Source organism: Nannobrachium achirus, assembly GCF_963921795.1.
Source record: "Nannobrachium achirus genome assembly, chromosome: 1".
NCBI classification, from domain to species: domain Eukaryota; kingdom Metazoa; phylum Chordata; class Actinopteri; order Myctophiformes; family Myctophidae; genus Nannobrachium; species Nannobrachium achirus.
The window spans coordinates 39,744,040-39,763,116 of NC_137810.1; the positions used below are offsets into that span (position 1 = coordinate 39,744,040).

The 19,077-nt window shown below is 42.7% G+C and overlaps 1 protein-coding gene across 1 annotated transcript in view; it reads left to right on the forward strand.

Annotated features, from left to right (window-relative positions):
- Positions 1-19,077, forward strand: part of arhgap39 (Rho GTPase activating protein 39) — a gene marked incomplete at both ends in the record, with an annotated part of 68,583 nt that overhangs the window by 38,845 nt on the left and 10,661 nt on the right. Inside the window, 4 exons of the mRNA XM_080729033.1 lie at positions 2,651-2,815; positions 2,998-3,183; positions 8,804-9,017; positions 18,563-18,636. Of these exons, the coding sequence (XP_080585159.1) occupies positions 2,651-2,815; positions 2,998-3,183; positions 8,804-9,017; positions 18,563-18,636 (639 nt within the window). The remainder of the gene's footprint in view (positions 1-2,650; positions 2,816-2,997; positions 3,184-8,803; positions 9,018-18,562; positions 18,637-19,077) is intronic.

Sequence of the window (19,077 nt, forward strand, 5' to 3'; positions counted from 1 at the left end):
CACACTGTGCACAGCCCTACCTCCACCCCTCACAGGTAAACACCCTGCACACTGCAGAGCCCTACCTCCACCCCTCACAGGTAAACACCCTGCACACTGCAGAGCCCTACCTCCACCCCTCACAGGTAAACACCCTGCACACTGCAGAGCCCTACCTCCACCCCTCACAGGTAAACACCCTGCACACTGCAGAGCCCTACCTCCACCCCTCACAGGTAAACACCCTGCACACTGCAGAGCCCTACCTCCACCCCTCACAGGTAAACACCCTGCACGCTGTGCACAGCCCTACCTCCACCCCTCACAGGTAAACACCCTGCACGCTGTGCACAGCCCTACCTCCACCCCTCACAGGTAAACAGCGTGTGTGCGTGTGTGTGCGTGCTTGCATCTCAAATCTATGTAAAAGGTCAGAGTGATGTAACATTTCCCCATTGTGTAACTGTAAATGTACATACTGTACATACTGTATGTATATACATACATATTTATCAGAACCGTCACATCTTGACCGTATCGGTACAAACGTACGTACGTATGTACAGTATGGGTAAAGCTTGTCTTTTTTGTTGATTGACTCACTCTCTGACATCACACTCTGACATCACTGTGATGTCAGGCGAACCTAATCCCTTTTATTCCATATATGGAGATCCCTGTGATGCCAGGGGAACCAAATCCCTTTTATGCCCATATATGGAGATATGGAGATCCCTGTGATGTCAGGGGAACAAATTCCCTTGTATGTCCATATATGGAGATCCCTGGTACCTGGGGTCTCCATATATGGGTAACTGGTCCGATATACATCACTGGCCAGATGGCCAAGGCATGGTGCGACCTCTGCCTCTAGGGCGAGGTCGCTTTTCGCCTGTAGGCGTCTTACTGGTAGACACACACCTCAGTGCACACTACTGTACAGGCACCTTCAAGAACATAAGACTGTAGCAGCTATACACAGTACAAGCATGTATACTTATTTACTCTATTACTTCTTTGTCATTGTTGTTTATTTCTGCTGCAATGTTCAGTTACCAAAACCAAATACTTTTGCTCTGGTAAAATGTAAATCTTGTATTCGTTATCCCAGTGAGGAAAGTCCTGGACAGAAAAGGTATTGTACACTACTGTCTAATCTCTGGACCCAGCCTTCCCATCAGTCTGTGTGCCAGGAACAGAGAGGCAGTGTGGCTCATCCTCCTCCTGGACCAACAGGGAGGGCCTGTGATGCATGAAGTGAACAGTTGAGCTCACTTATCCACTGACTGTGTGCTCAATACCTCACTAGCTGCTTGGCTTGGCAGCTCCGTTTCACGCTGCCCCCGTGTTGCTGCAGGGGTAACGAGTTCCGTTTAAAGGGGAAATTCACCCCAGAAGTGACTTGCTGGACGCTCGGTTAAACCCCACGTCCCTGTTTATTTCCTGGGTCCTCTGCGACATGTGCAGAGTACAGTATGCATTTACACAATGGGGAAATATTACATCGCTCTGATCTCAGATTAGAGATGCGCTCAGTGTGTCAGTGGTTCCCAAGCATTTTCATGTCAAGGACCCCTAAATTGATATGTATTTGGCCACGGACCCTTGTGTGAAAGTATTTTGTTCCAGGGAGAAGATTTGTGGTAAAAATATATATGTATAAATTATTCAAAAATGTTCAGCATTTTCCAAGATGAATCCAGAATTCCAGATGTTTCAAATCAAACATAAAATCTAAATAACCGATCTACACGTTCCAAGCTTGTAGATCTACAAGCTTGTAGATCTGCTATATTTTGAACAGCTGAATCATAAAATAGGCTTACCAAATGGGGTAAAACAAACACCTGGGGGTCCCCGGGACCCCACTGTGAGAACCACTCAGAGTTATGGGGTCCGTGGCCTAATGATGGTGCAGATTGGGGGTCCTTAAGATGAAAAGGTCTATAATCAGGAGTCAGGACCAATAACCTGGTTTCTTGCTTGAAATGACAAGCACTTGAGTTAGAATTGGAATGTTTCCTGACTGGATAGTGGATACGATGTGTGTTTGAACAAGTGTTGGAACATCTCTCTCTCTGTCTGTCTCTTATCTGAGTCCATCAGAGAAAATGAAAAGTGCTAACCAATGGCAAAACTGTGCTCAGCGCTATTTTACAGCTACATGCACACAGTCACGCACGCACGTGCACGCACGCACGCACGCACGCACGCACGCACGCACGCACGCACGCACGCACACATTCATTATTAATTATCTTTCATAAAGAGCTAACCACAGGCATTTGCACTTTCACTACAAAAATCACACTTTTTGTCTCCATCTCCTCCTCTCTCTCTCTCTCTCAGTTCTATTCAATTCAAAGGAGCTTTATTGGCACGCGTAAACATTCGTTAAAGTGGTCCAAGACAATCAAAACAAAACAAAGTGTGTACAATTAATTGGGAATTGGCAACTTAGAGGGAAGACTATCTTATGAAACTCCCCTTAGCTCTGAGAGTGTACAAATGGAACCAAATTAACCCGTTAGGGTTCATTTGGTTCCATTTGTACACTGTCAGAGTTACTGACTTGTATGGGTCATTTAGACCCCCCAAAAGGAACCCACAGAGTCCCTGGAATCCACTTTGAGAACCACTGGTATAAACTCTCTGTCTCTCTCTGTCTCAGTCAGAGGACCTGGGTGCGTGTGCCCAGTTCGAGGCCAGCAGGAACGCCCGCAACATGATGCCCAGCGCCAGCTGCGGCGTCTTCCCAGAGTTCACTCTGAGGAAGCCCTCGTCGGAGACGGACATCGAGAACTGGGCGTCCAAGCACTTCAACAAACACACGCAGGTATACAGGATATATGCCCAGCACACACTCGCTCCCTGGCTGCATTATTTGCACAAATTGCCTAGCTAAAACTAAATGGAATTTTAGTCAAAAGACTAAAACTGTAACTCTCCCCACCCTCCATCCTTTTCCTCTCTCTCTCTCTCTCTCTCTCTCTCTCTCTCTCTCTCTCTCTCTCTCAGGGCCTGTTCAGGAGGAAGGTGTCCATCGCCAACATGCTGGCGTGGAGCAGCGAGCCCATCAAGAAGCCCATGATCGTGACGTCGGACCGCAACGTGAAGCGGGAGGCCGTGGATGTCTTCAAGCTCATCCAGACCTACATGGGGGACCGACGATCCAAGGCCGACCCCGTCCAGGTGGCCCTGGAGGTCTGTATAAAAAACTGCAATCCCTCCACGTACAACTATAGCCCTTCATTCAGGGGTCGACACCAAGGTCTCAGACGCACTTGCCTGTCGAGCAAATGCAGGTCATGTTCTGCTTGTCCAAAAGGTCATGCCCGCTTGCCCGAAAAGTAAATTGTGATAGGTAAAATCACAAATTAGTTCATTATTTTTGTTTTACTTTACTTGCGAATTCTGGCTCTGCGCGATATGGACATACCTCAATATTTGTGCCAAATATCTCAATCTATATTTTTAACAGGTGTAGCAACAGTGAAAACTCTTTATTCTTAAAAAAAAAAAAACTAAAAAACATACTTATTATACATCAATTGTGCTCTGTTATTTTAAATTCCACAGACATCTTATGTTGTGTTTATGGCAAACTAAAGACAGTTGCTCCCCCACTCAAACGCACTTGCTCCTGAAAGCAAACTCCTGCTGGTTTACTTGCCACGGGCAGTCAGGCAACCTTTAGTGTCAACCCCTGCTTCACTACTAGAATGTTTTAGTTTTAAGGAACCCCCATTTTCCCCCAGCATTAGCCACGGACCTCCATAAGGCTGACAGTGTACGGGTCCATTTGGTTCCATTTGTACACTCTCAGGCTTACAGACTTCTAAGTTTCCATTTAGTTTCTATTATCTACTGTATCGATGATTTAGATAAAACCAGCAGTACTAGAGGTCCTGGTAGGATATAAAACCAGCAGTACTAGAGGTCCTGGTAGGATATAAAACCAGCTGTACTAGAGGTCCTGGTAGGATATAAAACAGTACTAGAGGTCCTGGTAGGATACAAAAACAGGAGTGCCGTAGTTATCTGTCAAAGTCAAATGCATTTATAAAGAACATTTGAAAACACGTTTCATTGACTAGGGTGCTTTACAAAATCACAAACACAGAAATCAAAGACATAAATAAAAGGACATACTGTAGGCCTACAGTTTAAGGCACAATAAACACATTACATGCACCGCTTTGAGGGCGTGATGGTGTAGCATAGTGGGCTGACATTATGGCCTTATTTTGACATTACTGTGATGAGACGTAACTACACACAGTAGTTTATTAGCGGCAGTTTAGAAGTGCTTTGTGACGCAAGGTTTAGCCTGTAGTTCAACCAGTTTCACTGTCAGATTATAAAGTAATCCACAGGTTTTACATTTCCAGCATCCAATAATTTACAAATTAAGCATTGCTGCAAGACCCTGTTTTATTCATTAGCTTTTAATTCTCCTGATTGTGGCTGATCTTTGTTTTATTGCGTTTACTGTTTATAGACCGTGAGCTAGCAACGTACATATGGGGTCATCGGTACCATCTGGGGGGATTAATTCTCATAGTGATTTTTGGGAAGGTATACACCCTTAGTAATAGGGAAAATGTGATAGCCTTGCAGTGGAGGTAGCTTTTTGTGTGTTATCACTCCTTTTATAACCACATGCCAAAACACAGTTTTCAAAATCCGAATGGAACATTCTACTTCAAACTGATGGTTCTCTCTTAATATTGACCCTATCTCTTTGAAAAATGGTTGGGATAAAGCTCAGACTATATATTCTTCACTAATGTTGTTAACATTTGCATATCTATAATTGTTTTTTATTACAGGCAGTGACAACATAGTGACTATAATTATGACATAATCCTCTGTGAACCATGGCTCCACATTATTTGGTCATCGGTACCATCTGGGGGGAACGATTCTCATAGTGATTTTTGGGAAGTTATACATCCCTAGTATTAGGAAAAAATTGATAGCCTTGCATCTGTGGTAGCTTTTTTGTGTGTTATCACTCCATTTATAATAACATGCAAAAAAACTTTTCAAAATCCGAATGGAACATTCTACTTCAAACTGATGGTTGGTTCTCTCTTATTGTTCATCCATCTCTTTGAAAAATGGTTGGGATAAAGTTCAGACTATATATATTGTCCAGTAAGGTGGTTAAAATTAGCATATCTAGAATTGTTCTTTATTACAGGCAGTGACATTGACAATGACTAATTATGACATAATACGCCAGGGCCCCAAATTTGGGGTCATCAGTACCATCTGGGAGGGAATGATTCTCATATTGACTTTTGGGAAGCTATACATCCCTAGGACTAGGACATATGTGAGAGCCTTGCATCTGGGGTAGCTTTCTGTGTGTTTTCACTTCATCTATAATCACATGCCAAAACACAGTTTTCAAAATCCAAATTAAGCATTCTACTTCAAACCGATGATTCTCCCTTAGTATTGATGCTCTGTCTATGAAAAATGGCAAGGATAAAGCTCAGACTATATGTTTTTCATAAAAGTTGTTAAAAGTAGCATCTCTAGAAATGGTATCTATTACAGGCAGTGACAACATACTGTACTGTAGTGTAGTGACTACATTACATAGATGTACTTTTGTTTTCATGAAAGATGTCACACAAAGAGTTCCTTAAACCATGTTTACATACATATATTCTAAGGAAATGTATTGTGAAATTCATTAAACAAAATATAGTGCAAGTGTGTAAGAAAATATCCAAAATGCCCACTATTTGATCCACTTGTCCTAGTATAGAAAACCTGGGTACTCTAATTTCTTGGTTTTCATATGTGTAGAATCCATACCTCACACGTTAAAGGTCAGGTCAAGGTAACATTTGACCTCTGGGAGAACAACAAATAGAAACAACTTGATGAATATTCATCTTTCACTTGTCATTTGACACAGAACTGGCATTAATAAGGGTAATAATAATAATAATAATAATAATAGTAACATTATATAATAACATGGCAAAATGTATCTTTTGCAACTACATCTGTATTCTCCAACTCATAATCAGGATCAGAAAGTCCACCCACCGCATCCTCCTAGCCTTCAACCTCCTGACTGGCACACAGTAAGGATGTAAGGATGAGGTTCCAGAGGTGGCTGCATCAGGGTCATAGGAATTTAGGAAGTCTTGGTGATGTCTGCCTCATCATGACTAAATGCAGTAGCCTATCTATCACCAGCACTGAAGGTGTCCACCATGCTCAACAGCTTCTGCTCTGTTCTTGCTCTTCAGGATGACATCTTATGTGGTTAAAGGATATTACCATGCACATTGTTGGGGACATTTACCAATAATGGGATTGAAGAGATGAGGGCAGTGATCTTTCTGTGTGTGGATACACCCCGATATTTTACAACCAAGACACACCAGTGCTTAGACTCCCTACTGCTGTTACTGCACATTTTGGGTAGGCGTCAGTCAACTCACCCACATGCGTCATGACAGCATCATTCCTGCTCTTTATGGCAGTCTGCTCCCCAGACTGGTGAGCAGAGACAGTGATCCAGAATCCATTATGGTGCTGACAGACAAGTTCTAGCTTAGCCTCTATGCTATGGCATGGAGACCATGCATCTCAGCAGGCACTGGGTGAGATATCAAGCTTATTGCACATGGCCAGCACGGAAGAAGCACTTCATCATGTGTCATGAGAGAAAAGGTGACAACCTATTGACAAGGTGTCTCCCTGCATGTTCAAACTGGTGAATGGGAAGTATACAGTAGGAAGAATTAAGTTGTCTACCCAAAGTCAGCCAGTCGGATGCACAGTGTCCAAGTAGACTGCTGATGTATCTGTTCAAATGTCTTTGGTCTAGTTGATTTGGTCTAGTTGATACAAACCACTTCAGAGTGCAGCTGATACACTCAAGACTATTACCACTGAACTTGCCTGTCAGCCCTCCATATGCAAACACATGCATTTCCAGCGCTGAACTTTGCAACAGTATTGCAATGCAGCTGAGGAATGACTGTATAACATGTCAATTGTGAGGTGAACACTCTACATGTCAACCAGTGACCATAGCGGCTGCCTGCTTGGACACCTGGATAAGGAGTGATAAGATGTGAGAGACCTTAACCTGACCTTTAGCACATAGGCCTAAGACTGAATGGCAATTGAATATATAACTGTAATCTACACCTATGCCCCCCAGGTACCCATATGAATCACCATACGTTCACAGATTCCCTCACACAACTGAAATACAATTTGTTATTTTTAACAAAATGATGTACAATCATTGGATCATTGCAATACAATGGATTTGGCAATACATAATTAACTGATGGTAATTTCACTGATTCAGCCACATTCATTGAACCCTAAAACCTTGGGTCAGATAACCAATACCACCTTTCTATAGGTTGAACAGTATCATAACACTATTTAAGCTCCAGGCAGCCATCTTGGACGCCATCTTGAAAATGATGGCTTTATAAGACATATAAATTCCTACATCTTTAGTGTGTTCTTAAGCATGCCTAGAGGTAACATAACTAGTTGAAAAACCTTTTATATAGGGGGGTTAAGTAGTATGTTTTCATAAATTGACCCAAGTAATTTTCGCCTAGTGTTATAAAATAAAATGCATGATAGCACCCATAAAGCTACCTCTGGTGCAAGGCTATCACATATTTTCTAACTCTAGACATGTATACCATGACAAAAATCACTATGAGCATTAATCCCCTCAGTTGGTACCGACCAACCCCAGTGGCTTACGGTCTATTAGTACTTTATAATCTGACAGTGAAACTGGTTGAACTACAGGCTAAACCTTGCGTCACAAAGCACTTCTAAACTGCCGCTAATAAACTACTGTGTGTAGTTACGTCTCATCACAGTAATGTCAAAATAAGGCCATAATGTCAGCCCACTATGCTACACCATCACGCCCTCAAATGTAATCATGAAGGAAGCTTTTCTGATGGCCTAAGAATTCATCCCAGGAAAGTGCTGATAGTGCACAGTCCTGCACCGGGGCTTTAACTGAGAGGCTGTGCTGCTTTCATGGCTCACTTCACAAAGCACACAAGGACATCCTTCACATAAAACATCGTCTGTGGAGGAAGGAGCACTCGGATTTCTTACTAAAACTAAAAAGTATAGCAATACCGCCATGTAGGAAAAAACTCATGTTTACATGTTTACAAGTAAAGAAGCTCAAAAGTCCTTATAAAAGTATTGGAATCAAAATGGACTTAAAGTACCAAACATTTCTTTGAAGATTTTTCAGAATGTGTCAAATTCGCTTTGCAAGCTTGTACTGTTGATCAGCTATTTTCGCCACAAGACACAGAAGTGTTGAATCCTTGCTTAGCTTTTCTCCCCCAGCATGTTAGACACAAATGGTGGAATTGACGGATACAAATCGCATAATAGTTTGGCAAAGTGGAGCTACTGGACATTCGTGGCCTACGTAGCTACCCCTCCAATGATGTCTCTCTTGTGCAGGCAGGGCATCAAGGCCACTCTGGCAGTGCGGGATAACATTTTCAGAGCTTGTAGATCGACTTTTTTCAGCATGCAACCAAGTGTATAATCAGTCATTACGCCGCCATCAAGCCCCGCCAAAACATTATTTTGTAGACAAAATCAGTCGACTTAAACTAGACTAAAACTAAAACTTTTCAGATGACTAAAACTAAATGACATTTTATTTAGAAAGACTATGACTAAATCAAAATTAGCTGTCAAAATGAACACTGGTCAAATCTATTTTTGTCTCTGTCCTTGTCCCTGCCTCTCTCTCTCTCTCTCTGCCCCATGTGACCACCAGGTGGCGACACGTGGCTGGAGCAACCAGGGCGTGCGAGATGAGCTGTACATCCAGCTGTGCCGCCAGACCACGGAGAACTTCCGCTACGACAGCCTGGAGCGAGGCTGGGAGCTGATGGCCATCTGCCTGGCCTTCTTCCCCCCAACGCCCCGCTTCCACTCCTACCTAGAGGGATACATCACTAGACACATGGACCCCCAGAATGATACTAAAGGTACATGTAGACACATGGACCCCCAGAATGATACTAAAGGTACATGTAGACACATGGACCCCCAGAATGATACTAAAGGTACATCTGTAGACACATGGACCCCCAGAATGATACTAAAGGTACATCTGTAGACACATGGACCCTCAGAATGATACTAAAGGTACATCTGTAGACACATGGACCCCCAGAATGATACTAAAGGTACATGTAGACACATGGACCCCCAGAATGATACTAAAGGTACATCTGTAGACACATGGACCCCCAGAATGATACTAAAGGTACATCTGTAGACACATGGACCCTCAGAATGATACTAAAGGTACATCTGTAGACACATGGACCCCCAGAATGATACTAAAGGTACATGTAGACACATGGACCCCCAGAATGATACTAAAGGTACATCTGTAGACACATGGACCCCCAGAATGATACTAAAGGTACATGTAGACACATGGACCCCCAGAATGATACTAAAGGTACATCTGTAGACACATGGACCCCCAGAATGATACTAAAGGTACATCTGTAGACACATGGACCCCCAGAATGATACTAAAGGTACATCTGTAGACACATGGACCCCCAGAATGATACTAAAGGTACATCTGTAGACACATGGACCCCCAGAATGATACTAAAGGTACTGTACATCTGTAGACACATGGACCCTCAGAATGATACTAAAGGTACATCTGTAGACACATGGACCCCCAGAATGATACTAAAGGTACATCTGTAGACACATGACCCCCAGAATGATACTAAAGGTACATATGTAGACACATGGACGCCCTGAATGATACTAAAGGTACATCTGTAGACACATGGACCCTCAGAATGATACTAAAGGTACATGTAGACACATGGACCCCCAGAATGATACTAAAGGTACATGTAGACACATGGACCCCCAGAATGATACTAAAGGTACATCTGTAGACACATGGGCCCCCAGAATGATACTAAAGGTACATGTAGACACATGGACCCCCAGAATGATACTAAAGGTACATCTGTAGACACATGGACCCCCAGAATGATACTAAAGGTAATCTGTAGACACATGGACCCCCTGAATGATACTAAAGGTACATCTGTAGACACATGGACCCCCAGAATGATACTAAAGGTACATGTAGACACATGGACCCCCAGAATGATACTAAAGGTACATCTGTAGACACATGGACCCCCAGAATGATACTAAAGGTACATCTGTAGACACATGGACCCCCAGAATGATACTAAAGGTACATGTAGACACATGGACCCCCAGAATGATACTAAAGGTACATCTGTAGACACATGGACCCCCAGAATGATACTAAAGGTACATCTGTAGACACATGGACCCCCAGAATGATACTAAAGGTACATCTGTAGACACATGGACCCCCAGAATGATACTAAAGGTACTGTACATCTGTAGACACATGGACCCCCAGAATGATACTAAAGGTACATCTGTAGACACATGGACCCCCAGAATGATACTAAAGGTACATCTGTAGACACATGACCCCCAGAATGATACTAAAGATACATATGTAGACACATGGACGCCCTGAATGATACTAAAGGTACATCTGTAGACACATGGACCCCCAGAATGATACTAAAGGTAATCTGTAGACACATGGACCCCCTGAATGATACTAAAGGTACATCTGTAGACACATGGACCCCCAGAATGATACTAAAGGTACATGTAGACACATGGACCCCCAGAATGATACTAAAGGTACATCTGTAGACACATGGACCCCCAGAATGATACTAAAGGTACATGTAGACACATGGACCCCCAGAATGATACTAAAGGTACATCTGTAGACACATGGACCCCCAGCATGATACTAAAGGTACATCTGTAGACACATGGACCCCCAGAATGATACTAAAGGTACATCTGTAGACACATGGACCCCCAGAATGATACTAAAGGTACATCTGTAGACACATGGACCCCCAGAATGATACTAAAGGTACATCTGTAGACACATGGACCCCCAGAATGATACTAAAGGTACATCTGTAGACACATGGACCCCCAGAATGATACTAAAGGTACTGTACATCTGTAGACACATGGACCCCCAGAATGATACTAAAGGTACATCTGTAGACACATGGACCCCCAGAATGATACTAAAGGTACATCTGTAGACACATGGACCCCCAGAATGATACTAAAGGTACATCTGTAGACACATGGACCCCCAGAATGATACTAAAGGTACTGTACATCTGTAGACACATGGACCCCCAGAATGATACTAAAGGTACATCTGTAGACACATGGACCCCCAGAATGATACTAAAGGTACATCTGTAGACACATGACCCCCAGAATGATACTAAAGATACATATGTAGACACATGGACGCCCTGAATGATACTAAAGGTACATCTGTAGACACATGGACCCCCAGAATGATACTAAAGGTAATCTGTAGACACATGGACCCCCTGAATGATACTAAAGGTACATCTGTAGACACATGGACCCCCAGAATGATACTAAAGGTACATGTAGACACATGGACCCCCAGAATGATACTAAAGGTACATCTGTAGACACATGGACCCCCAGAATGATACTAAAGGTACATGTAGACACATGGACCCCCAGAATGATACTAAAGGTACATCTGTAGACACATGGACCCCCAGCATGATACTAAAGGTACATCTGTAGACACATGGACCCCCAGAATGATACTAAAGGTACATCTGTAGACACATGGACCCCCAGAATGATACTAAAGGTACATCTGTAGACACATGGACCCCCAGAATGATACTAAAGGTACATCTGTAGACACATGGACCCCCAGAATGATACTAAAGGTACATCTGTAGACACATGGACCCCCAGAATGATACTAAAGGTACTGTACATCTGTAGACACATGGACCCCCAGAATGATACTAAAGGTACATCTGTAGACACATGGACCCCCAGAATGATACTAAAGGTACATCTGTAGACACATGGACCCCCAGAATGATACTAAAGGTACATCTGTAGACACATGACCCCCAGAATGATACTAAAGGTACATATGTAGACACATGGACGCCCTGAATGATACTAAAGGTACATCTGTAGACACATGGACCCTCAGAATGATACTAAAGGTACATGTAGACACATGGACCCCCAGAATGATACTAAAGGTACATGTAGACACATGGACCCCCAGAATGATACTAAAGGTACATCTGTAGACACATGGACCCCCAGAATGATACTAAAGGTAATCTGTAGACACATGGACCCCCTGAATGATACTAAAGGTACATCTGTAGACACATGGACCCCCAGAATGATACTAAAGGTACATGTAGACACATGGACCCCCAGAATGATACTAAAGGTACATCTGTAGACACATGGACCCTCAGAATGATACTAAAGGTACATGTAGACACATGGACCCCCAGAATGATACTAAAGGTACATCTGTAGACACATGGACCCCCAGAATGATACTAAAGGTACAAAATATACAGACATATGTACCCCCTGAACGATACTAAAGGTACATCTGTAGACACATGGACCCCCTGAACGATACTAAAGGTACATCTGTAGACACATGGACCCCCAGAATGATACCCCAGAATGATACTAAAGGTACATACCGGTATGTAGACACATGGACCCCCTCAACAACACTAAAGGTACATACCTGTATGTAGACGCATGGACCCCCTGAATGATACTAAAGGTACATATGTAGACACATGGACCCCCTCAATGACACTAAAGGTACTTATTAGAGTTCTCAACAGGCCTGAAAAGGAAGGCCCGGCCCTAACTGGGCCCTACTGGGCCAGCCTGAGGCTCGGCCTGAACAATTACCATACTGTACTTTTAGACCCTGAAAACCTGAAAGGGTGTCATAATATCCTCAAAAGTCATGCACCTACTGTAATAAGCTTTGAACTGAGCAGATTGGACCTTCCATTCCACAGATGATGGCCAAACCATATTGAAAACGGTTTTCCGTCGCTGTTTCGCAAGTTTTGGCCATTATCGCCCGTGCTATCGCTTCCTGCTTGTGTATCTGTATAGTTTGTCACTGAGGTCATGCAGGTGGTAATAAAATAAACCATATCCTCATTCATACAGCTCCTTTATGTAAAGCACTTTACAACGTGCATTACATTCACACACTGATGGCGGAGGAAACCATGCAAGGCAGCGGGAGCAGTTAGAGGGTTCAGTGTCTTGCTCAAGGACACTTTGACACTAACTCTGGCACTAAATGTTGTTAAGTCCCTCAGTGAAGTACAGTTGCGGAGCCATCTGTCACCCTGAAGCTCATAAGCAACTTATGATCCTCCTTGTGAAATCAATCTGTGTTTATGGGGTTGTTTTGTTATGCAACTGATCCAGTGTATGTGCACTGGATCTTTTCTGGACGCAAATTAAATGTACTAGGAGGGTACCGGCCTATTTGGGACCCCCCTCTCCTTAACTCCCAAAGAATACCAGCAACCAGGAAGTCAGCCATACAATAGGGTTTCATTCATAGTTATAAAAAGCTAGATACCTCATCCGCCACTCCAGTTCTTTGGAGCAACCTGTAAAAAAGTATTGGTGGAAGTGCAGAAGTGTCGAAGGCACGCTGCCACTCAAAGTGACTACTGTCCAATTACAGCGCATCTTTTCCGGGAATTCAATTCAAACAAGCTTTATTGGCATGAGGAAACAAACGTTTACATTGCCAAAGCAATTTCCTCTGAGAAAGAGGCTTCTGATTGGCCTACCAAACTTCCGTTTCAGTGACGCACGCGGAAGGATTCTGTAAAAAATGTCAATACTTTTTACAGAAGCCCCAGAGCCGAAGGAGGCGTCTACCTTTCTATGTCTATGGTTTTATTACACTCCCTCAGCTGAGCTCACACACCTGCCCAGAGGCGTCAGAGCCTCTTAGAGAGTGAAAAATGGCGATTTTTCGCGGATTTGATCGCGTTTTATTCGGGTTTCTGCGGTTTATTTCTTTGCAAGCTGTATACCATTTTAAAGCTAAGATTCTTGTGATTCCGAATCCGCAAACCATTTGATTATAGCACCTCACGCCGCAAACAACGCAGAAGTCCGACATAAACAATAAAGGTTTCCGCGGTTTATTTTTTTGCTAAACAATCGGGAACGGCACACTACACTTTCCCTTTGCCTCTCTCCACAAGCACCAGCCAGCAAGATAGTCTATATAGTTATAGTAGATGGACTTCTTGGTACCAACACTCCAACAGACAGACAACACCAGTATCATATAATCATTCAGTTCCAAAAGCTTTTCAGTTAATCTACATAATTTTACACCACTGTCTACTACTACAGCAACTTGCACGCATCGATCCAGACCCCAGTGTTAGGAAACAGCGGTTCTGGTTCACGTAGCCACTAGCCCACAACACTGCAACAGTGTACATTAGCCAGCAGGCAGCATAGCATTAGCATCCATTCCATCATCATTACTCTAACTCTAATATATAGCCACGAGTCACGACTCACCAAGTCTTGAGTTAGGATGAGAGGAGCAGAGGACGATGTTTAATGCCTTTATAGACTACATGGTCTTGTCTTGATGTTATTCCTTTATGCCTGTAGTATGTTGTTCATTTCACCATGAGTCCATAATACGCACGGAAGACAGAGAGGTAAAGGGACTTCCTATGAAAGCCATTTCCTCTCTGCACAGAAGCGTATTTCAAAACAAGAGTCTTTATTTTATTTTTTTCATATACAATCGATCATTCAACATGTTTATTTTGAAATTGTCCTGGAAATATAAGTAGCCATAGCCCCTACTACGCGTTTGCAGCGCAGGGGAGGGAAAAAATAAAAAAAAGCACCCCGGCCGGCCAAAAAGGTGGGGGGGATGAGATCACGGTTTTATGAAAGTGGGGGTGTCCCGTCGTACTCACAATGAATGGGCGTGACGCGCCTGCACCTGCCACACCTCACAATCCACAGGAGCACCTCACACAAGGACAAAGAGGGTTATGCCCAAGCCCCCAGAACGGCTTGTAAACATTGAAGCGGCCGCCCTACTGGCCAAAGCTCAACGTCGTTCGTGACGTCATTACGTCTCGACGTCAAACATTTTGGCCACTAGGTAGTGGCCAATTTCCCCCAGAATGCACCTGGATTAGCTACTTCCGCATGCTTCAAAACGCCACTGAGCACTTGCATTGAAATGATAGCTGGGGCGGGGCTGGTCCGCTCTCTATTATATATATATATATGTATATATATATATATATACTCTATGGTTATGCCTACCTATACACATTATGACATACCTGAAGCCCCTCAGGGTCGTAACAAGGACACGCATGACGGGAACAATGCAAGTCGTTCCATTTAATGTGGCACAACGTTATGCGAAACTCGGCCAATCAGTTCAGGTGATGGGTTGAGTTAGCCAATCAGGGAATTATATTGACTTAGTGGCACAAATGTTTTTGATTGATTGATTGAAGACTTTATTAGAAGTTTGCATAGGAAAGGGTACAGTTTCATGAGGGTACAGTTCACTGGTACAAGGTCTACTAAAAGGAGATCCTAGAAAGGACACAGGAAACCATTGAAGTATCTGAATGACAGACAGATAGAACACAGTACTTTGCAGTAGATATAGTCAGGAAGAACAGGGAAAACATTAAAACAAGATATAAACATACAGTAGGTAAATACAAAGAAGGGTCAGGGGAGGGTAGGGCTGGGCTATGTTTGTTTTTACCAGTTGCGAACTGCTGCTGCCTGTAAGTGGTTTCTCAGGGCGATTTTAAAGGATGCTAGTGATCCACACTCCTTTAAGACCTTCGGTAAGCCGTTAAATTTTTTTGTGGTATAGCAGAAGTCTCTGGGTTGAACGTGATCTGTGGCGCTGCCTCTGGTGTTGTAATTATGGACATCCTTAACGTTTATAAAGTATTTTGCCAGGTACATTGGTATCTTAGTGTCTTGTACACCAGGCCCATTGCAAGTTGCTGTACTGTGTCATCTACTCTGAGCTTCTGGTGAGTAGCGGTGAGGTGAGTCTGATAGGGAAGGTTAAGCAGGACCCTAATTAGTTTGTTTTGGGCTGACTGGAGCTTAGTTTTTATGGCTTATGGGGCGTCCCGATACCATACGTGGACTCCGTAGTCAAAGAGAGGCTGGACTATTGCACCAGCTATGGTCTTCAGTGTGTTGAAATTGACCATCGGGGCGATCCTCTGTAGGAAACGAGTTTGTTGGTTGATTTTATTTATTACTTTAGAAGTCATCTTTTCGCTGGAAAGATTAGCTTCAAGCTTCATGTGACTTGATGCACGGACGGACACTGTCCCGAGTTATGCCAGGGACAGATTTTGTGTGACTAACAGATATTACAGCATATACTTTTGCTCGGGACCCCCTAGAACCCCTCAAGGACCTCTAGGGGGTCCCTCGACTTGAGAACCACTGACCTCTAGTGTGCTTCTCTCGTCGTGTGTTGAAGGGAAGGAGAGATATGTGTGTTCAGCTTGCAGGTCTCTGCCTCACTGTGGTGACAGCTTATGAATTGTTTTTCAATTAATTACAGTTACAGCTCCACCGAGGCATGGTGACACGTGGTCAGACTCCTTGTTTTGGCTGACTCACTGTTTTCATATTGGCAGACAGAAGTGGTAGTGAGAAGTACTCACATGTTTTACTCAAGTACAGTACTTAAGTAAAATGTAATGAATGGACTAAAAGGGACTAGTGGAGAAGAGTTCCAGTAGAACTAAAAGCAGTGCAGCGACGCACAGTAAAATCCCAGTGTTAATTAAACTCACTACTAAATTAACACAAAAGTTTTTACTGTGTGTGCTTTTAAAGTCCCCCACCAGACCAGTTGTAAACCTACGATTAAGCTATAATTGAGCTATGATTAATATCTTGTTTAGCATGATTTTCCCCACATAAAGAAATACAGAACAAAACCTCTGAAAGGGGGGATGGAAGCGCATTCAATCTGCCTCCCTCCTTGAGAATGCCTGTGTGCATGAATATTCACGTTATGCAAATGTCACAGGCCATCTCACCACACCCCCAACACCGCTTCATAAAGCAAAGTGGTTTCAAGTTTCAGCTCAAGTGGCTCATTTGCATATGGTAGTTTTGCGGGACTGATGACATCGCACAGCAGGCTTAGGTTTTGAGGAGGTACTGTATAGAGCAGCTCCCACAGTCTCCACAAGATCATTACAGGACAAAAGGTTGGACCTTTGGTTTAAGTGTAAAGTAACACACTAGTCGATACTTTTACTTTTCTCAACTATATCTCAGAGGCAAATATTGTACTTTTACTCCAATACAATTATTTGAAAACCTAAGTTACTAGTTATTTTGTAGATTTTGATTATCATTAGAAAACATACATTTACCACTTCAGCACCATATACATGATTTAGTCAATTTGAAAATAGCAGATCTACAAGCTCACAACGCATGTTAAAATAAATGTGAATACTCCTTCCATCACTTCTTGTGTCTACCTACATAACAGCAATCTGGGAACCCATCAGCAAAAAAAGAAATAAAAAAGTTAAAACAGCACCCTCTGCTGTTGTTCAGCTCATAAGCTGTTCTTGAGAGATTAACGTAACAGTAACATTACATCATCCCTTGATGACGACTGCTTATATTTTGTTTAGAATAACCAAAAGGACTCTTCTAATTTTGTTTATGAACTTGTCTCATACAGTAGTGTGACATAATGCTACAGTAGAAAGCTTCAACTTCCTACATTACAAAACAATTTAATTTGCATTCTTACCTAGAACTCTCCTGTCTTTTACATAATATGTAAAAGGCGACTAATCACTATTGCTATTGCTATTGTGGACAACATGACAACTAGTACAAATCGGTAGTCGTTTGAAACCCCTATTAGTAACAAAGGACAACCACCTGCATAATCATCTTATTCATTCAGAAGATGGATTTCAGTCCATAAAACATAGAGAACACTGATCAGCTACCTTTTTGGAATGAACAACAAAGGAGTGTTTCTGTAGATAAATCGATCACAAGACACATTACTGCAATTCACTTAGAATAGCAGGACATGCATTCTTGTTTGCTTCTTATTAGGAATCTAAATTGACAACATCTTTCTCATGCCAAACAGCTTTCAATGTTGTGTTCAATACCTGTATACAAACAAACTAAGTGCAATCAATGTGTAGGCTATATTGTCTCTGCCGGGTGGAAACCTCTTATGTCCAGAACTGTTGCTTTTCATAATAATAATTTAAAAAAAAGTTGCAGATCTACAAACTATGGAGATAAGAGGTTTCTGCTCGACAGCAACAATATACATTCAACATTCTCATTTGCTTCCTATTAGGAATCTAAATTGACAACATCTTTCTCACGCCAAACAGGTTTCGATAACTAGATCAATGTGTGTAGCAACCAGCAAGGAGCCGCATACAAACAAACATGAGTGCAATCAATTGTTGTAAAAGCAATTGTTCTAATGCTCTGTGTGGTTTGTGTTTTTCAGGAGTCGCGATCAGCAGCTACGCCAAATACTGCTACCGCAAGCTAACCAAGGCTGCTCTCACCGGCGCTAAGAAGGTATGGATTCCTCTGTTCTCTGTTCTCTCGTCTCTGATCTTTTCCACCGCTGTCGGGCAGAAACCACTTATCTCCATATTCAGACTTTTAGTGCTTTTCTTTTTTGTAAATTACGCCGTGCTTGATCATACTACAGCGTCACAAGCATCAAAAGTAGCAGATCTGCAAGCTAAATTCTGAGCTTGCAGATCTGCTGCTTTTGCTTTTTAACACATTTGAACATGAGGTTTCTACCTGACAGAGACGATATCCAAATCCATAACTTTTCAGTAAATGGGGAAAAAAATAACCTGTGTTCCAATTGTATCCAATGTAGTTATGATTTAGTCACACACTCTCAATAACCTTCATGGGGGAAATATATTTATAAAACCCATAGGCACACTTGACCACTTTAACTTAAAACATTTCTGAAAACAGCAGATCTACACCTCGACGCGA